A 19,629-nucleotide genomic window follows, 5' to 3' on the forward strand; every position below is an offset into this window, starting at 1 on the left:
GCTAAAAGTTACCAGAGATCACTCATCAGTCTCATGGGGCCCTAGCTGCCCAAAATCTTTCCAAACCTTCCGCAAGGGTTGGGCCCCACCTTGGACAGAAGGTCCTGTCCATTTCCCAAATCAAAAGAAAGCCCTGTGTTGGTTTAAACCCACCTTTTTTATACCAAAAGCCCTTTCTTTGTCTGTTGGTCTCTGGAAAATCAATTTAGAGCCAGTATATGCAAGCCACCACAGCAGGTGGTATGTCTCTGGAGTTGTTTGTAGTTTCAGGGACTAGCCTTAATCACCCCACACTGTTTTTAGTTCCTGTAGGAGTTGTGGTAATCCTCTTCTACCTACCCTCCCCGACCCAAGCTGCCTACAATCCCTGGCCCACAATGACACATATTACATAAGCCATTCATAAACAAAATACAATAGGGTCTCTTAAAGATACTGCATGCAGCTGCAATATCTGTCACAAACTGAAGTAGCTGAATAAATTGAAATGAAGAAAATATTCTCTCTACACTTGCAGAAGAGGCTACTGCTGTTAAAAGATGGTTTACCACCTCACCAAACTCTGGTTCCAAGTGCTTAGCCAGAGGCTTCCCTTAGTTCAGTGGTCTGACTTCCTTAAAAATTTGACAGCAAACATGTACTGCTTTAAATTATTTTAACAGATTATAAGAGGTTTAGGCCTCAATACAGATTGCCAATTTCAAAGTGAATTTTAAATGTGTTTTTTAAATAAAATTGTATGTAATTTTTAAAAATCTGATTTAAATAACAAAATCAATTTTTTTATTTTTAAAAAATTCAATTTTTATTCACGCTGGTCATATCGCATTCCAAGGGTGATAAACCTGACAGTGAAAAGCTACAGAATATCACTGCTAGATGCCATATCTAATTTTGCAAGTCTTGAGGCTTAGAATGGACATGTTGCCCATGATAAGGATTCTTCTTATTAGATTTACAAAAATCCTCTACAGGTGCCCAGCCCTGGGCCCATTCCATATATTAAATACAGAATACAATTTACAAGGACTGCTCAAGGACTTGACACATAAATAAATACCAACCAGTTAATATGAGAATAAAATAAAAACAAACCCCTCCAGCACCGAGTTCAGCCCTACTCAAATGCGTGGGAGGACGATGGGCTTTACACCATGCCCAAACGGTTAACAAATCCAGGCTGAAAGAGCTGATTGTTGGTAGGAGCACTAGGGAAGGGACAGCTGGGAGAACTGCATCTAAAGCATCCTGAGGACCTGTAAAAATCCGTGTGGTTTGGGAAGTTAAGATGTGACCTGAGATTGTTCTGAATGTGAAATGTTTGCTTAGCTCATTATTTCCCTGATTCTTAGTGACTGTGTTGACATGCAGTGCGTTTCATCATCAGCCTAAACTCTAACTTAATGAAGGTTCTAGTGTAGGATTTAGCCCTGGTCCACACTACAAAGTTGAGTTGGTATAACTGTCAATCAGGGGCGTGGAAACAGTTATACTGACCTAACTACCAGTGTAGACAGCACTACGTCAACAGGAGGGCATCTCTGTCAACATAGCTACCACCTCACAGGGAGGTGGAGTAACTATGCAGATGAGAGAAGCTCTCCTGTCAACAGAGGTAGCATCTTCACTTAGTGCTACAGGAGCACAGCTGCAGCGCTGGAAGTGCAGACAAGCCCTTAACTGTACTACACTACAAGTGCTGAGGGGAAGCGGGGGCAGGCGGAATGGCAATAATTATAAATAAAATTAGGAGTAGGAGTAGTCCAGCTCACCTCAAAACACTGCTGAGACTTTTCTGTCACCAAAAGTGACGAGATTCAGCTAATACCCACATTTTCATTTACTTACATCTTTTACTTTTGGTAAGTGAGGTGGTGGCAGAAAAAAACGAAGATCAATATCCTTGGATCGGGCCAAACCAATCAGAGTCTTCTGATCACAGGCTTGGGCAACCATCCTATATTGATAATCTGTAGTAAGAGAACTTAGATGTTACGGCCAAAACTAGCCTTGAATATTTCAATTAATTTTAGTTGTGATTTCCATAGTACTTTGTAAATATGAATACAAATAGAACAATATTACTGCAATCCATGTAACTAAGACACAAGTTTTCCATGATTCTATAGTCACAAACTCTAAAAGTGGAAAAAGAAACTGGTTGTCAGATCAACACAAAACAAAAATGACATTTTAACTGCATGTATTAATTAATCCTTTTAGTCCAGAGCGTGACACTGTAATAAAGAATTTCAGACACTAGCCAATCATATGTGATAGCAAGTGTTTAGAGTTAGTGCTTTGAAAGGAAAATAAAAATCACAAACCAAGGCTATGCTTGCACTCAGGCCTGTGGTCTTGGTTCAGACAAAACTCTGAAATCTGAAAGATTTTTGAATAGTGTTATGCTACATATACTATTTTTAGAAATATAGCATCTTAGACCCTGGCAGTGCAAAGACTTACACACAAAAAACTACATTTAATGAACATTATTTAAGGTGTCGAAGTCAAGCACCCAAAAGTTAGGAAATGCCAGAATTAAACTAGCCGATGCAACCTTCAGAATGCGTATGCATTTTGATACTGTTTTTAATTACATAATCATATACTATTTTTTCCATAGGACCCCCGCCTCATTCAGTGCACAGACAGTGCTCACTTAATGAGCAGCTATTCATTATTTTGTTTTATCCTCATTGTTCAATTTATGGCCCCCAGGCCTTTTTGACCAGTGTGCAGTAAACCACTGTTCGGAAGACAGAATTATTAATTTCCTTATGAAGTTTTCTATGACGCTCATCACTATACTATCTGAGTACTTCACAAACATTAATCTATCATCAAAAACTCCTGGGAAGTAAGGGAGTATTACCTCCAGTGTATAGAAGGGGAGTTGAGGCACAGAGAAATAAAGATCAAAAGTATCTACTAATTTTAGGTGCCCAATATAAAACACCTAGGATCTGATTTTTCACATTATTTAGCAATACGTAATCACTAAATATGTTCAAACCACAGCACTTTTTGACTTCAGTGGCAGCTCTGAGCACTCAGCACTTCTGCAAATCAGACCATAAGGTTTCAAATCAGGCACCCAGAACATGAGGAACACACAATCAATGACCACCTGTGAAACATTTGGTTTAAACCACTTGCTTAGCATCATGTAAGCACTCTGTGACACGGGAATTCTTTAGGGCAGCATTCAACTGCCTTAACCATGAAATGGTCCTCTCTCTTCCTGTAATCATTCACTAAACTACGGCATATCTTTTAGAAAATATCCAGTCAATGCCAATAAACAAGATGATGGCTTAATCCAGCTCTCTGCAATAGAGGGGGATAAAATCAAAGCAATTTAAGACTATCCAAAAAAAAAAAACCCCCACAATCCACAGATCTGTGCCCTAAATATGAATAACCAACCTTGGAGCCAGTTTTAGAAAGAAAAGAAAATGCTAAAGAGAGCTGGCAGATCCCAGTCCCAGAAAGCAGCGTCCGGGGGAGAAAATCTTGCAACAAAATCCAGTGCCATCAGCCTGCAGAACATATTAAAAATGATTCTGCAAGCTTGAAGATGTTGAACTAGACCCTCGTTATCCTGTGAGGAGTCAGTGAATGAGTGTAATGAGATTTTTTTTAAATTAATTAAAACTATACTACTGTGGCTGGGGGCAGAAGAAATGCAGTTGCCATTTTGGAAAGGACAGACAAGCAAAAGGGAAGTGTGGCAGCAGCCATGTTGAGAGAGGTCCAACAATCAAGGAGGAAAGACAAGAACATTTAGATATCTGGAAAAGGAAAAATCCTGTAATACAAAGATAAAAATCCCACAAAACAAAGACAGCCACAAAAGACAGTAACTGTCCTCCCTCAGATAAACTATTGAGGTGGTAGAGAAGCACCAGTCACTAAGGCTGAACTGAAGGACATGCTGTTAGATGTCAAAAAGATGAATAAGGAGTTGAGAGAAGAGTTCCAAGCTTACATTAAGGATACAAAAAATGAACAGAGATTAAAGGGAAAACATTAGATGCGAAAACAGGATTAAATGAGCAACTGGACATTACTAATCTAGATGAAAGAATCCAAATAACTGAAAAAAAGAGAACAAGAAATAGAATTAAAGCTGTAGGACACGGAGAACTGAGAATGCAGGAATAATAAGGATAAAAGGTATTCCAGAGGAAACTGAAGAGAGAAACCTGCTGGACACGTTGGCTGATATTTTCCATTACATATTAAAACTGAGCAATAAAGATTGCATTCATACTGAGAAGGCTCACAAATCCCTATTCCCCAGGACCCCAGTAGGCACCAGACCAAAAGATGTGATTGTCTATCTACAGTACTATCAAGAAAAGAATAAAATACTGAGGGCAATGAGGGAGAGAGCTGAACCGCTGATGTTTCTTAACCAGCCGTGACCCTAAAAGCATGCCTATACAAAAAGGCAAGGGGCTTCCTGGTATCTACTAATGAGTTTCAGCTGGCCTAACCAGCTCAGTGTATCCAAACTCAGTACTGTTATAATCTGTATCTAAAAGGTGTCACGTAATACATCATTCGAAAACTAATAACTGACTGATCATTAATATTCTTGTGTGATGTATGTAAGGCCGACGCACAAAGGACTTTAAACCAGTCATGTCAAGCGAATTGATAGCAAGTTTTATCCAGACAAAGGCAAGAGGCCAACACCACAAACCAGGTATAACACTAATAAGCCAAGTGCCAGTTCCTGCACATGGAAAGCAAATGATCAGGATGCGAGAGATCAAAGACTTTGGTAAGTGCATTCCTCCCCCTCACCACCATGAAGAAGGAATCTGGATAGGAACTCTTGCTGTCAGCTTGGTTTCTGTGAGAAGAAGCAAGAAATATGGACACAAGGAAAAATTCTTCATTTCTGGGCTTTTGGGATTCTAATAAGGCAAACAAGGAGGCGAAGATCCCCAGAGTTATTCTGGGTAGCCGTGAAAGACTTTTGGGAAACTGGAAGAAAACTGTATCTCTGCTACTTTTTGAAATTATAGACTGTGACTCACCTGTACATATATTTTTATCTGCTTTAACCTCTCAATAACTCATTTATTTTTCTTAGTTTACGATCAGCACTGAATTGGCTATCAGCAGTATTTCCAGTGTAAGATCTGGGATGCAAGTCAACCCGCATGAGCAACAGATCTCTTGGGATTGGGTATAACCTGAATATTTTATGATTTTTGGTGTAAGTGACCAATTATCACTTAGTCCATCTTGTCTGGGTGGCAAAATAGACTGGAGTGTTTAAGGGGACTGTCTGTGATTCCATTATAAGACTATTGCAATATCTTGGGAGTTCACATTTGGTATCGGGTTAGTGAAATCTAATTATAGAACATAGTGGCACCAGTTTGGAGTGTCTGCCCTGCTTTGGACAGTCTACCCTGAGGTAGGCACTCACAGTTGTGAGCCATTCCAGACAGCATGATACCAGACATACACAAATTCAACGGGCTATTCATTCGTATCAGAAGTTGCAGGGAGAGATGATTTGCATTGTAAAATCCAAGGTCCCAGAGGAAGTCTGATGGAACAGTGAACTGAACAAAAATCTCCCAGGTCCCAGGCTAGTGTCCCAACTACCACAACATCCTTCCTAATTATCACTCAAAGATATATTGTTTACTTCTCATATTGAGATGAAAGCAGCATGACACTGTCTTTGACACACTGGGCTCAATCTCCACTTCTTGCAATAGCCACTGATGGCTGCCATGTCTTGGTTCAGGTTGACCTCAAGCTTTTTGACGTTTCTGTTTCTTGAAGGTAGGCAGAGATTGGAGGATTTTCAATGTTCAAAAATGTTGTGGCAAGAACAGATTCCTGAGGGTGTATGTTCTTCTGGATCCTCCAAGTGCTCAATTTATTTTCCAGCATCGCTTGTAGCTTTCTGTTTCAAAGCATCTTTTCTGTAGACCTAACAACCCATCAAGGTAATATCTTTGACATCGGTATCATCATGCTTTCATCTCAATCACATGAACACTTCATGAGAACTCAACATCTTCTTGAATGGAGAACGACTGGCACAATATCCAAAGTCAGTATATCTAGGAGTAAGTTTAACTTGCACACTTGCCTATCAGGACCACCTTACCAAGACAGCTCAGAAGATTAAGAGCAGAAAGGGTCTCTTATATAAACTTGCAAGCACAAATTGGGGTGCTAATGTGCAGACGATGCACAGCTCGACATTAGCTCTCTACTACTCAGATGGAGAATACTGTGCTTCTGAGTGATTAAACCCACCCCACACAAAGCTAGTTGATGTACAATTGAATCAAATGATGAGAATAACAACAGGACTATGAGACCAAACAAACACCAAATGGGTACCAGTCCTTTCTAATATCCTGCCTCCTAACATCAAGTGTTATAGTGCAGCAAAGAATCTCCTTTGACAAAACCCCGGAGATACAACAACTGCCAATTTTCAAAGACATATAGGAGGCGCCTTGTCACCATCTCATTAGTAGAAGACTAATCTGGACTACATTACTGAGCATGTCCATGGTGGTCAAATTGTGGTGAGCAAAAGGGGAACATGCTGTTCCCTCTGTAAGAAACTCCCTCCTCATCACTCAGCTTGATGAGATTCTGCCTGGCTTTGAGCTGCCACGCCACCTCTGTTGCAAGCTCAACCATTTCAGATGTGGGCTGGTGAGGTGTGTGGCAAATGACCACAACTGGAGACTCAGGAACAGCCCTCTGCATAGCTGCAGATGCACGCCTACCGAATGATTGCTATCTTGTGATGGTCTGTCAGGAGGACTTTCCAGACTCATACTTCTGACCCCAAAGTAACGGAATGGCTAAACTATGTGTGATGCTTACCTAAGCCCTTTTGACATTTTTCTTTTTTCTGACATACACCTCTGTTTTATTTCCAGACTTTATATTTTGAACTTTTTTCCAATCTTTATTGTACCACTTGTACATTTGCTAATATAATAATAATGTGCATATGTGAAAGTGAATCTTTATTTACTTACTTTTTTTATTCTAGTTTGTTTTCCAAACTTACCAAACATCTGTTTGTTATTCAGACATAGAACCACAAGTGAGGTCTGACATTTTAACATTCAGCAATTTGAGTTATATATGTAAAAATAAGGCTGTATGAAAGTGGTGATTTTTGGTTCAAAAGTTGCAGCCACAGTTTTTTAAAGTTATAATTTTGGTGCAGAGCCAAATTTGAGTGCACCAAGTTCCAGTGCCACTCACTCAAATTTGGGCAGGGCACCACTCTGTCATGACTGGGGGGATGCTGGGCCAAATCTGAGTGACTGGCATTGCGACCTCATGAACAAGTGGCATTGCAACACTACTCAAATTTGTGGCAACTATAAAAAGTTACAGTATGTGTTAGAAGTTGTGGTTTCCACAACAAGATAGCGGCCCGCAATTTTTGGACACCCTTACGTATAAAAAGAATTCAGGGGAAAGTATATTATATTCCCAGTTCACACAACTCAAAAACAGCTGAACGGATCTTCAAACTTTAAAAGTAAAGTTGAGCTTTGGGCTATGATCAGAAAGACAGTAACAGTCCCAAAAGGAGAATTTATGGGGGAAAAAAATTGAGTGAATAAAAACAAGGTATTAAGTCAAGATGCAAACTTAACATTTTATTATTGAAAAATGCTAAAATAGAGATGAAAATAAAGTCACCCAGTGCATCCTTTGCTGAAACGCAACCATCTCTGGGACTATGCGTGACAGATCTTCAGACTGGACACTTTAGTAATTGATTTTAAGTGCTGTTCCAGTCTTTCCTCAGTAGTACTATTTGAATCCTTTTAAAGTACATCTTCTACCCAGAGAGAAATGAATCAACAGGAGAAGACTGGAAAAGGATGCTGCACTTAATATAAGATTTTAAGTAAAATGGCTATCCTACTTTGATAAACTGTTCATAATCTCACTCTCTTTTGCATTCTCAGTTAATTAACTTTGCTTTGAGTTGTCAACCTAAGTGCTGAAAAAGAGATACCTGATTGGCCTGGAGGTCATGTGCTAGATTCTTCCCTCTACTTGAGCTTTGGCATTGTAGCTGTATCTGTGGACATGGTAGAACTAAATGTACTGACAACACAAGCAGGTGTACGTTCCTCTAGTTCCCCAGCAAAAAATCGGAAAGCACATTTTTTCAGGAGTACTATATGCCGTACATACACCAGATATAGTATGACACTTCCCTTGCTATCCCGCAATACATCTGGATGTACAGGATTAGCTTCCATGGCCATAAGCATACTAAAAAAAACCCCTCAGAGCTCCCAAAATTCTACCACTAAGAGAAAGATTTTGGAGTGCAGAAGTGAAGGATAGAAGCATATGTTTTAGCATGGGTACCATGGCAAAGAATCCACTGATACCTGCCAAGCAATTCTACCGCATTTGCCAGAAATGGAGCTCTGAAAAAATAAGAACAGAAACCCTGGGATTTTCTAAGTATAAACATAATGTAAAGAATCTAAATAACAAAACTGAGCTTTTATTCTGCAAAGGGTAAACACAAGAAGCAAAAGCTCCTTTAACATAACAGAATGTCAGCTATAACTTATAATACAAGAACATGAAGCTAAACTGGCCTTAAAGAAAAGTTCTCTTAATTAAGTGTGGGGGAGGTTTCTACCTCTCTCTGAATTCACACAGACATTAAAAAGATGCTTTAGGGTAGAATGAACGTTTTAGGATGATAATAGCATGAAAAATCTTTCACCTCCAGGCTGCCACATCAAATCTAGACCAAACTGGTAGTAACCCTTAATTGTTACTATCCAATAGCTCTTAAGTGGTCTTCATGAATTGTGTTTGATAGCCTCAGTCCTGTCCTTAGTGGACAAATGGACATCATCAAGCTGCCACCACAACAAGCGATCTTGTTGGTAGTCCCAACACACAGGCCAAAGAACTAAAAGACACAGAAACTAAGCTACCCTCTCTTGTCTAGATGAGGTCAAGGTTGAGGTACATCGGTGGGGCAGCATAGGGAAGCCTGCACTGCAGTCACACACGCTCTATCTGTTTTGTGCATATGGGTGCCTTTAATCAGCAATAAATTAAAATTTAAATAAAAAAGTTTGAAAACCATTTTCAGAAAGAATATTTGCCTTCTCCTTTGGCTACCAGCCCCTTTTCATGTTAGCATTTGCCAATGAACATAAAGCAGTTAAATGAGATCTCGTCATGTTTCAAAGATTGGTTAGGTTGTCACAGCATACATTACCATGCCAGTGACCATTCTCTGCCAGCTGCTGCACCGCCTGCAGTCGAATGGTTCTGTCTTCTGATTGACTTCTCTTCAAGAGGACCCACAAGGCACGTTCATGATCTTCTGTAAATGTACTAAAATGTTCTTTATAAAAAAAAAAAAAATCACATAAATATAATGTTAAAATTAATAAGCATTTTTCTTTCATAGTCACCTTCTTATTTACCAACCAAAAATACTATTTCCTGGAATATTAATATGACTTAATAACCATTTATGGAACAATCATTTAATAAGTGCTACAATATCAAAAAATTGGTAACAGATCAGTAAACTGGAAGCAACATAATCTTCAGAAGACCATGGCCAAAATCCTGATCCTACTGAAATCAGTGGGAGTTTGTTTTCATTTAATTTAATAGGGCCAGGATTTCACCTCATCTTTTTATACTTTATATAGAGTGTTCAAACTGAAGATCTCAAAATGCTTTATTTATATTTAAGAACTGATCCTGTGTAATGCTTACCAACCATAACTGCCATTGGCTTCAGTGGGAGTTGAAGGTGATCAGCAACTCCAAGGATCTGGGCCTTAATCTACTGAACCACACTCACAACACCTCTGTGAGGTACGTATTATACCCATTTGGCAGATGGGTAAATGAGGGCAGAGAGAAAGTTATTTGCCCAACATGTCACATCAAGTTGATTGCAGAATCAGGAACTGAACCTTTGAGTCCTGACACCAAGTCCTGTGCTCTATCACATACACATACCTATTACAAAGAGGTTTCATTCCTTTCAATTAACACTAACAAAAATCCTGCTGAAGAGTGTCACACACTCACACCTAGTTCCTAAAATGAAAAATCTTCCAGGACTTCTTCACCAAACAATGCTTTTGGCATCACAAAAGTTTTAAGCTTCAAATCTCTTCTGAAAGAGGATGCAGAATTCTGTCCTAGCATGTGTCTAACATTTGTTATAAAAACATAACGCATATAACTTTCCTTTAAACAAACTGTTTGTAAAAGTGGCATGAAATATTACAAACATGTAGGAATATTATAACTACAAACTAGTATCAGATACATAAGAAAAATGCTTCTATTTTCTAAAGGTAATAGATTTGTTCTTTTCTAAACGTGAATATTAATCACAGACAAGCCAACATTTCCACTCTTAATACCTACCATCAAAAGGTCTCCGGAGAATTTTAGCTTCGGTTTCTAGTATTTTCCTCACTACTTTATGAAGTTCTTTTCTTGCCTTGTATAGGATTCCTATGAAAATATTACAGGCTTATTCAAGGTTGATCAGGGAATTGTTGTAGTATTATGCCCAGGAACCAACAATCTTAAAGGTTTTAAAAGAATCTCTTCAAACAGTTACTATAGGAAAATATTGTACATTTCTCTCTTTTGTATTTTAGGTTACTCTCTTTACATAGGTGTGCTTCCCACTAAGGTCAAAAGAAAAATTAATGCACATATAAATAGGACAAAAGACTGTCATTGTTTTTTCTTTAAACTGGAGGAGTGGCTTAAGGTCTCAGGCTCAGGTATGAAATAACCAGTTTCCATGAAACCATAAATTCAAGTTACAGCAGAATTAAACTTAAACCTTTATCCTTTCAAAGTAGGCATTTTATTGTGTGTGGGTCTTTCAGATGAGGACTTGAGGTCCTATTGTCTCTGCCTGGACATTAAAGACCCTCTGGCACTTTTCACAAAAATAGTGATTTGTTACCAAAGCTTCTTTACACACTCACTGGCACGCTGCATGATTTGTGTTGTTTATTCCAACCTACAACCAAGAGCTGCCTGCATGTCAGTGTTGCTGTAACTAAAATATTTAGTTTTATATTCCCTTTAATATAGTAGGTCCATATTATTTTGCCTCTCATATTACTATATGAGAACTAATAGAAAAAGGAAATTCTTCCAAGTATGTTATGAAATATTTCTATGCACTGAGATTAAGAATGTCAATCTCTACGTCTACAATGACATCATTCATGTTCACCATTTAAAATGTAAAAGAATAAAACCAATGTGTGCAGGAGGAGAGAGACAGCTTTACCAGTCTAAAATTGTATTTATTTAAACAGCCTGTTAAGTTCTGAAGCAGTTGCCCAACTTTTCAGTTAGAAAGATGCTTTATTTAAAGGACAACAGGGTTTTAGTTTTTTTGAAATAATTGTTTTTTTGCAAATTACATTCAAAAAGATAAAAAGCTCAACTAACATTTTCTATATTAGAGAATTATAATAACTTCATAGTGCTTTTTATTTATGAGATAACAATCATATTCTGAGCCACAAACTCCGAGTACAATAAAAGCACAGAAGAGGTTTTGTTACAAGATTAGATCAGTACTCTAACACTTAGGTTATACAAGAGATGAAGCAACTCCAATTCCATTTTCCTAATAAGAATGATAACATGGCTGTTCTCAAGGGTCCATGAAACAATGTCAGTTTAAGTGATCAGCAGTTATACATATGTGTCAGATGACGCTCAAAAAAATAAAGGGAGGACAATGAATAGATAATCATCTTTACCATTTGCCTCTGGAAGAGGGAAAATTGAATGCATACCTTGTGCGATCCAAGATAGCACAGCTGAACAGTATTCAGCACCGACAGTTGCATTTATTACTGTCGAGATCCTCATCCACACTCCAGCCCCTGTGTGCCATGTAAAAGAGCCAGAGAGGCATATAAGAGCCCTAAAAGCTCTATACCCAGATGGGGCAGCAATCCCTAGGTACAAGCACTGCCAAAAACAGCAGTGAGGCTGCCACCTCCAAGGACCCCTTTGTAAGCCAGGATGAAGGGCATGTGCTGGGGTGGGAGGGGATCTGCCAAGGGTGGGACTGCAGCATGTGGGGCTGTGGAGTTTCCAGGTAGCCCTGGGAAGCTGCTGTGATTTAGACACATTCCAAGGGCTGTCTACATTATGTCGGGGGCCCTGTATCAGCCTAGGATCAGAAGTGCACAAGGGTGGTTTAATGCCACCTTATCTCTGTCCCACACTGGGCTATGATTCAATAGAAAAATCTCACATTATGTTTATTATGGGACCACGCAGCATGACCAAATTCTTTTTAGTCCTCTTTTACCATCCCAGTGTCTCACGCATTGTTTGAAAAGCTGCTCTCTTAGTTCTGTCTCTCAGCACACAATCTTACATAGCTTACCTTGACATTCACTGGGATCTAAAGAAACTGTATGTACATAAATATAGGACTTCAGTTTCTCTTGCTGTACAACGTGAGTATCAAGTGTCAGTAACTTCTTTAGGGCCAGAACTTCATATGTAATAAATACGAAACCTCTTAAAAAAAGAAAAGAAAATGGAATATAAATACTGTATTAGTCAAAGAGTTTAAGGCAGACGGGACCACCATATCATCTAGAAATACAAATGCAAAGAATGAAGACGACAAATATAGGCTGAAAACTGTTTTAAGGTAAATCATCATTTGCTCTATAGAGAATATATTTTATCAAATACAATATACACATTTGATCTTCTTTGTAATCAAGTGTTTGACATGTTGCAGGGGCCAGTATAGTGTCTCAAATAATCAGGGCAAAGAAAGAGAAGTGATCTTAATGGACAGTACCTTAAAATATGCAAAGATGTTCAGTTATCATTTAAAACTTAAGGTACTTCATGTTTAAAGATTATTTAGCAAGATCCTTTTTTAGGAAGTGACATAACTTCAGATATAAATAAAAGATATAAATTAGATGAGTAATTGTTAGTTACAACTTACCCGAGAATAAGTGATCCAGTTAATTTTGAAATTTTTCCTTAAAACAAATAAAAAAACACCCAAAGTCAAACAAACTGTGTGCATACAAATTGTTATTAAAAAGTTAAGGCATTTGATCAGTTCTGGATACTGTACGTCAAAGATTATAAAAATGTTAAAGAGGAATAGAGCAGGCTTTTCACGCTCATTTTTCTGTTTCTGACTCCATGTTTTCAGTAGCTGAAAACTATTGATAGATTTTACATTCTACATTCTTCCCCTCTAGTTTTAAATTACAAAACCCCTGCTCTCCCAGCTAAATAAGCTAATAAATCATTTGTTACTGACAGTATATCAGCAGCAGGTGATCAACAATATGGCTTGTACTGAACAGTTGCCATAAACTATGAAGAAGATTCCTCCTTTAAATAAATAATTTCATTGAAATCTCTGCTGTGTGGGGGTAAATACAGGAAGATACATGCTCTTATCTGTTAAGCCTTGCAAAGGTGTCTCATAGGTTTTCTTTACAGAAATTCAGTCAAATCTCATTCATCTAAACAGGACAGCTGACACAGTATTTGGCGCTTATAGTGCTTTACGCTTTAATTCTAAGGACACTGGCCAGGACTAAGGCATTTTATACCTGGACAAGGTGAGCCTGTTTTTGGATTCCATTGGAGCCAATGGAGAGGGTCTGTCACAACTGAGAGGAGCGAATCCCAATACGACATATCTCATCCTCTCAAGAATAAATTTCCTTTGGAGACTTGCCCCACCTCCTACTCCACCAGGTTCTGCCCTTGCAGGGAAGTAGCATGGAGCAGGCTTCTCAAAGATTTCTGGTATGAAAACAAGAAGCAGCTACATGCCAGAAAAGTTACTGACAGGGAAGGTAAAACAGGCATGAAACACGAAGTCTGCTATCTATCAAGAATGGAAGCATCCAGTCTTCGATGCTGGGGCAGAGAGATTAAGAATCCAGAGGGCTCTTCTTCTAGAGGGAAAGCAGAAGGAAGGTAGAGAGTAAGAAAGAAGAGTGGTAGGCCTACTGCCAGCAGGCAGGCAGGAAAAGAAAACAGGAGCTACGTTTACTCAAATGTTGCCCCTTGCTTTAAGAATCTCAGGATAAGTTTGTTCCTATGGTTCTAAGGTAAAAAAACCTTATTGAGTGAGGTCAATTTATGGAAGCTTAATGAGATGGTAATTTTTTGGAGACTGCCATTTTGCGTTCTAAAAATCTTTCGGGTTTTTTTCCCCCCAAATAAATTAAGTTTCTAGCCTTTATGGTTGTGAAGCTTATCCTTTGTGATATGAAGCATTAACCAGTGCAGAGCTGTCTGTCTGAGCAATGCTAGCTACTCCACTCATGTCAGTGAAGTGTTGACACTGACGCATAATAATTATATTTTAAATGACAGCTCTGTTTGACAATGTCAGTGATGGCAATACTCTGGAGGTATCGGAGAGAGACTGAAAACATGAACATATTTTCCAAGTATTTTGGGGTTACAAATGCTATGTAGACCTTCCCAATATCATCTTGTGAAGTCCAATCCATAATTTAAATACACAGCTTACTGTAGCAACACAGTCATTTTTATGAGCTCTTCAAGTTGACATTTACAGAATTGCACTTACTGATATCTTTCCACGGCAGATCACTTTTTGTGATTGGACTAGAAGTTCCTATTCTTCTGCAACAAAATACACAATAAGCAGCCAACGACATTCTGTAGACACACAAACAAAAATTATTAATTTAGGTAATATAATTAAAAACCTGCAGCAAATTTCTGTGTCTTTTGCCCTCAAGATCAGAAAAGCATTATTCATTTATATTGAATACTAAAGTGACAGACGGCTAGAAACTAAGAAATCCATAAATTACTGCATTTGGTAGCTTACATTCAACGCTAAAAGTTTAACACAGTGCTTTATAAAACAGTGTGTTGCAGTTGATTTTACTGTGCATATTTTTCAAATTACCTCTCTCCTCTAGTAAGTCTCCTTTGCTGCATCTTAGTAGGTATTCATTAAGTACCATATAGTTCCACAACTCCATAAAGACATTACTCTGTATCATACATGCTTTTCAACCACCAATATGTAATAATCTCATTGTTCTTAATGTTCAGAATTTAATTTGTTTTAGGAAATAGATCTATACAACCATCTGCTTGATGGGGCTTTCAACAACAAACAAACATTTACATCTTTGAAAGATATATTTCACAGAAACTGTTAGAAGTCTTCTGCTGTTAAAAGAGTTATGATCAAGTCAACAGTTTTCACATGAAGGTCACAATGTTCATGGTAATCGTGAATCTGAATAGAGTCCATGAGGAGCCCACACTGCACTCACCCTGCAGCACCAGCTCCTGTCCTGTGGGGCTCAGTCCAGGTCCTGGCTCTGGGTGTTGCAACACCACTCAGGTTTGGCCCTTCCATAGATGGAAATGGAAGGGTGAATTGGCCAAATTTGATTAGCGCTGCAACCTAGCTGCACATAGGGTCACAATAGCACTCCGGAGCGGCATATCCACCTTTCTGTAGACGGAAACAGAGGGGTGGATGCACCAAACCTGAGTGGTGCTGCAACCACATGTGATAGGTTGCAGCACCCAGAGTGGGGAGCTGGACCCAGCTCCGTAGGACAGGAGCTGCTAATGCGGGCTGAAGGTAGGGTGTCTCCAGAGATAACATGCTTGTTAACAGCAAAAATACTTTTAAATAAATAATATATAGAGGTGAGAAACAACAGACCTCAGCCCTACTGTCCCTCTCCAAATTTGTGCTCACAGAGTCAATCCTTTAACTCTCTCTAAAAGTGCAAAGTTTCAAAAAGTTCAATGAATTCTTGGGGGCAGAACAGATCTGGACAAGGGGAAGAAGTCTGGAGAGAAATGTGAGAAGGGAGGGACAGGCAGTAAAAACAAAAGTGAAACTGTTTGAGCAGCATATTCCAAAAGTCTTGAGGTCTTTCTGAGCGTAGCCTTCATTGATTTGAGATCTACCATACCATTCGCTCATGAGAAGGGAAAACCGATAATGGCAGCAGGCCGTAAAAGAGACCCAGTTTGGGAATAAGAACCATTCAAGAAATGTATGTTTGCTGATGACGTTTTAAAGAAAGTCACACCAGTGAACTGGTGGAAGTCAATTAAGCATTTGGATTCAGAGACTGTTGAAGTGATAATCTCACTTTTAACAGCAGTAGCTTCTTCTGCAGGTGTAGAAAGAATATTTTCTTCCTTTGGACTAATTCATTCCAAATTGAGAAATCGTTTGGGACCTGAAAAAGCAGGAAAGCTTGTTTTTCTTTTCCAGATTATGAACAAACAGGAAAATGAAGGTGAAAACGACTGAGTTAGCTGCAGAAGCCAATATTTTAAGTTTCTCATGTTGACCTGGCTGACATAGTCTATTTAATTTTTGTGGATTTTTTAAAATATTTCATTTAACTATTTTAGTTAAAACAATTTTAACAAAAACAAACCTGATTTTAAAAAACTTGAATGTTTAACTAAATTCAAAAATTCATATGATTGTTTTGTTAAAATATTACATTTGCTGTTGAAGAAAAAAATGCAGAATACATAACATTGTTGTTTTAGTTAAATAAAACAATTTAAATGTCTGTCTGATGATGTTCTCCTCCGAATTCAGCATGGCAAGAAAATACTCCAAATATTAATGATTAACCTGTTGAACTGGAGATAGTTCATCTCCCCATGACTTCATAGATATCTACTTCAATTACCTTTGGTAAATGAAATAACCAAACAATCATTCATTTTTTGATATAGCTGTAAAACTAATCTGAAAAGCTTTCAAAATAAATCACTTTAAAAATGTATAGTGTGTACCTTCTAAAAATGAAACCTCCATCTCTCTCTGAGTTGTGAAGAATATGTATTAAGGTTACAACAACCAACAAGAATGCACTTTTATGTAGAAATCCATGATTAAATCACGTCTTCCCAACTAGTGATTTAAATAAAATCCACCCTGGTTTCTGGCCAATGGGAGCTGGGCGGGGGGGATGGGGGGATGCCTGCAGGCGAGTGTCGCACAGAGCCGGACCTGTTGCTGGCTGCTTCAGGGGTGCAGCGCGGTCCACAGTGCCAGGACAGGCAGGAAGCCTGACTCTGCATACCGGCTGCGCGGCTGACTGGGAGCCGCCGGAGGTAAGTCTGTGCTACAACCCCATGCCCCAGCCCTGAGACCCCCCAAACCTGGAACCCCTTTCTGCACAACAAACCACTCATGCCCGGCACCACCTCAGAGCCTGCACCACCATCCCAGAGTCCTGACCCCTCCCGCATCCAAACCCCCTGCCCCAGCCCTGAGCCCCCTCCCACACCCTGAACCCCTCATTCCCGGCCCCACCCCACAGCCCTCACTCCCCCACCCCAACCCTCTACCCCAGCCCTGAGCCCCTCCCATGCCCAAACCCCTCATCCCCAGCTTCGTTGGGCCGCGGGCATCAACAATTTTCTTCAACTGGGGCCCAAGAAAAAAAGAGTTTGAAAACTACTGGTCTACATTGAGAGGTCAGGTATGAAGCAAAATAGATATCTGATGTGAGTACAGTCACCACCACAACCACAAAGCATATTTTAAGAATATGGAAGCTTTGAATAATTAGTTTTGCCAACGGAACATACCACGGTGAGTCTATCACTGTAGTATCCGAGTGCCTCACAAATATGTGACATATGTAACTACCATTATCCCCATTTACACATGGGGAACTGAGGCTTAGATAGCCACACTAAAATTTTCTCAAATATATAGGGCTAGTCTACACTACCACGCTACACTGGCGCAGCTGAACCGATGCAGCTGCGCCACTGTAGCATATCTGGTGAAGATGGGCTATGCTGACAGGCGAGCACTCTCCCATCGGCATAATTACTCCACCTCAACTAGAGGCAGAAGATATGTCAGCGGGAGAGCATTTGCTGCCTACAGAGCGTGGTGTGGACACCGCTTTAAGTCAATGTAACTTGCATCGCTCAGGAGGGTGGCTTTTTCCACACCCGTGAACGACATAAGTTACATCGACTTAAGCGGTAATGTAGACAAGCCCAGAGGGTTATCTCTTACTCCTCAAGTAGTACCACTGAAGTCAGTGCCACTACTCAAGAAATTAGGTGCTATTCAATGTAAGTAAGGGAATCAATATCTCGCCCAAAGTGATAAAGTGACTTGCCCAAGTAAGTGTCAGAACCGAGAACTGAACCAAGATCTCCTAAGTCCCTGTCTAATGCCTTAAGCTCCAAACCATTTTTCTTATGTACAAATGTGGTACACAGTTCTCTTAAAATGTAATAACGTTCCCTTGTTACCTCCAGAGAAAGAATGATATTGTCTCACCGGGCCTGAATCACCATGCACTACCCTTCTCCCCTAGTCCATTGGAGCGATTTAATACTGCTTCTAGCAGAGTTAACTCCTGTGCAGATCTAAACTTGGAAATCCAATGGTATTTGAGTAGCTTCTGCACAGCTCCACTCTTCACACAAATTTTGAAGAAAACTTCAAATGAAGTGCAATAGTGCCAGTGACACAGAATTTGACTATTATTGGCTGTATTTGATGCAACAGTAAGAGATGTTTCAGAGTAACAGCCGTGTTAGTCTGTATTCGCAAAAAGAAAAAGGAGTACTTGTGGCACCTTAGAGACTAACCAATTTATTTGAGCATAAGCTTTCGTGAGCTACAGCATCCGATGAAGTGAGCTGTAGCTCACGAAAGCTTATACTCAAATAAATTGGTTAGTCTCTAAGGTGCAATAAGAGATGTGTATTCAGATTCTCTTTCATGTCTTAAATCTCATGCGGAAATCTCAGGATATAACACTAATTAAGATACATGAGAAGCATCACATATTGGGGGAAGTTGATTGTGTTCCCCCTACAGATGTCCCCTTTATGGTCATAAAGGGTTTAAAGTGTTACAGAGTAAGTGTCACTCCTTCTACATATAATTTATATGGGACCAATTGCACTAATGTCAGGGAAGAGACCAAGATTTAACTGCATTGTCCCAGCAGATATTCACTTGGAGGACAGAATTAACCTCCTTAAAATTAAAATAACTCCAAGATTTGATAATTTTTTTCAACATTTGCCAATTACAATACCAATAAAAATTAGAAGATACTGTTCTACCAACTAAGTCTGAAGTAACACTAGGGCTCTGGACAGTCTAACTGTTACTTTCAGACATGGATTCAAGAAGAGGCAAAGTGCTGTTGGCTAAATTAACTACTTATCATCTACATGGAGCTCAGAATCAGATCTGGCACAGAAACCTTATAAGAAGAGATGTATTGGTCAATAAAACTTTATTAAAAACTATCTTAAAGTAACTACCTTATTTCACTGACTGCCCAGCATGTGTCTTATTAGGATTAAACAAACAAATACACTCACAACCATTGGAAAACCAGAAGACAGAATTAAGGTTGCAGTTCTCAAACAAGATGATGGAAGGCAAGTAGTTGAGGTTCAGAAGTTCGAACTGATGAGTTGAAAGCTGAATGACTTCATTACTTACTTTCCTTGGTTTTTTTGGTTCGTGTTGGTGGCATA

General features: G+C 39.2%; 1 protein-coding gene across 5 annotated transcripts in view; it reads right to left on the reverse strand.

Annotated features, from left to right (window-relative positions):
• The window catches only part of SERAC1 (serine active site containing 1), a 52,864-nt gene that overhangs the window by 26,177 nt on the left and 7,058 nt on the right, over positions 1–19,629 (reverse strand). For 3 of the 5 annotated variants that reach the window (XM_074948690.1, XM_074948689.1, XM_074948688.1), the window contains 6 exons: positions 14,669–14,760; positions 13,049–13,085; positions 12,467–12,603; positions 10,459–10,548; positions 9,281–9,409; positions 1,849–1,970 (listed from right to left, as the gene is read on the reverse strand). In XM_074948690.1, the coding sequence (XP_074804791.1) occupies positions 1,849–1,970; positions 9,281–9,409; positions 10,459–10,548; positions 12,467–12,603; positions 13,049–13,085; positions 14,669–14,759 (606 nt within the window). In that variant the 5' untranslated portion in view covers position 14,760. Of the gene's footprint in view, positions 1–1,848; positions 1,971–9,280; positions 9,410–10,458; positions 10,549–11,864; positions 11,951–12,466; positions 12,604–13,048; positions 13,086–13,673; positions 13,812–14,668; positions 14,761–19,629 lie in introns of those variants that run through there. The other 2 variants (XM_074948691.1, XM_074948693.1) reach the window with 2 other exon arrangements.

Source organism: Natator depressus, chromosome 3 (genome assembly GCF_965152275.1).
Source record: "Natator depressus isolate rNatDep1 chromosome 3, rNatDep2.hap1, whole genome shotgun sequence".
Taxonomy (NCBI): Eukaryota; Metazoa; Chordata; order Testudines; family Cheloniidae; genus Natator; species Natator depressus.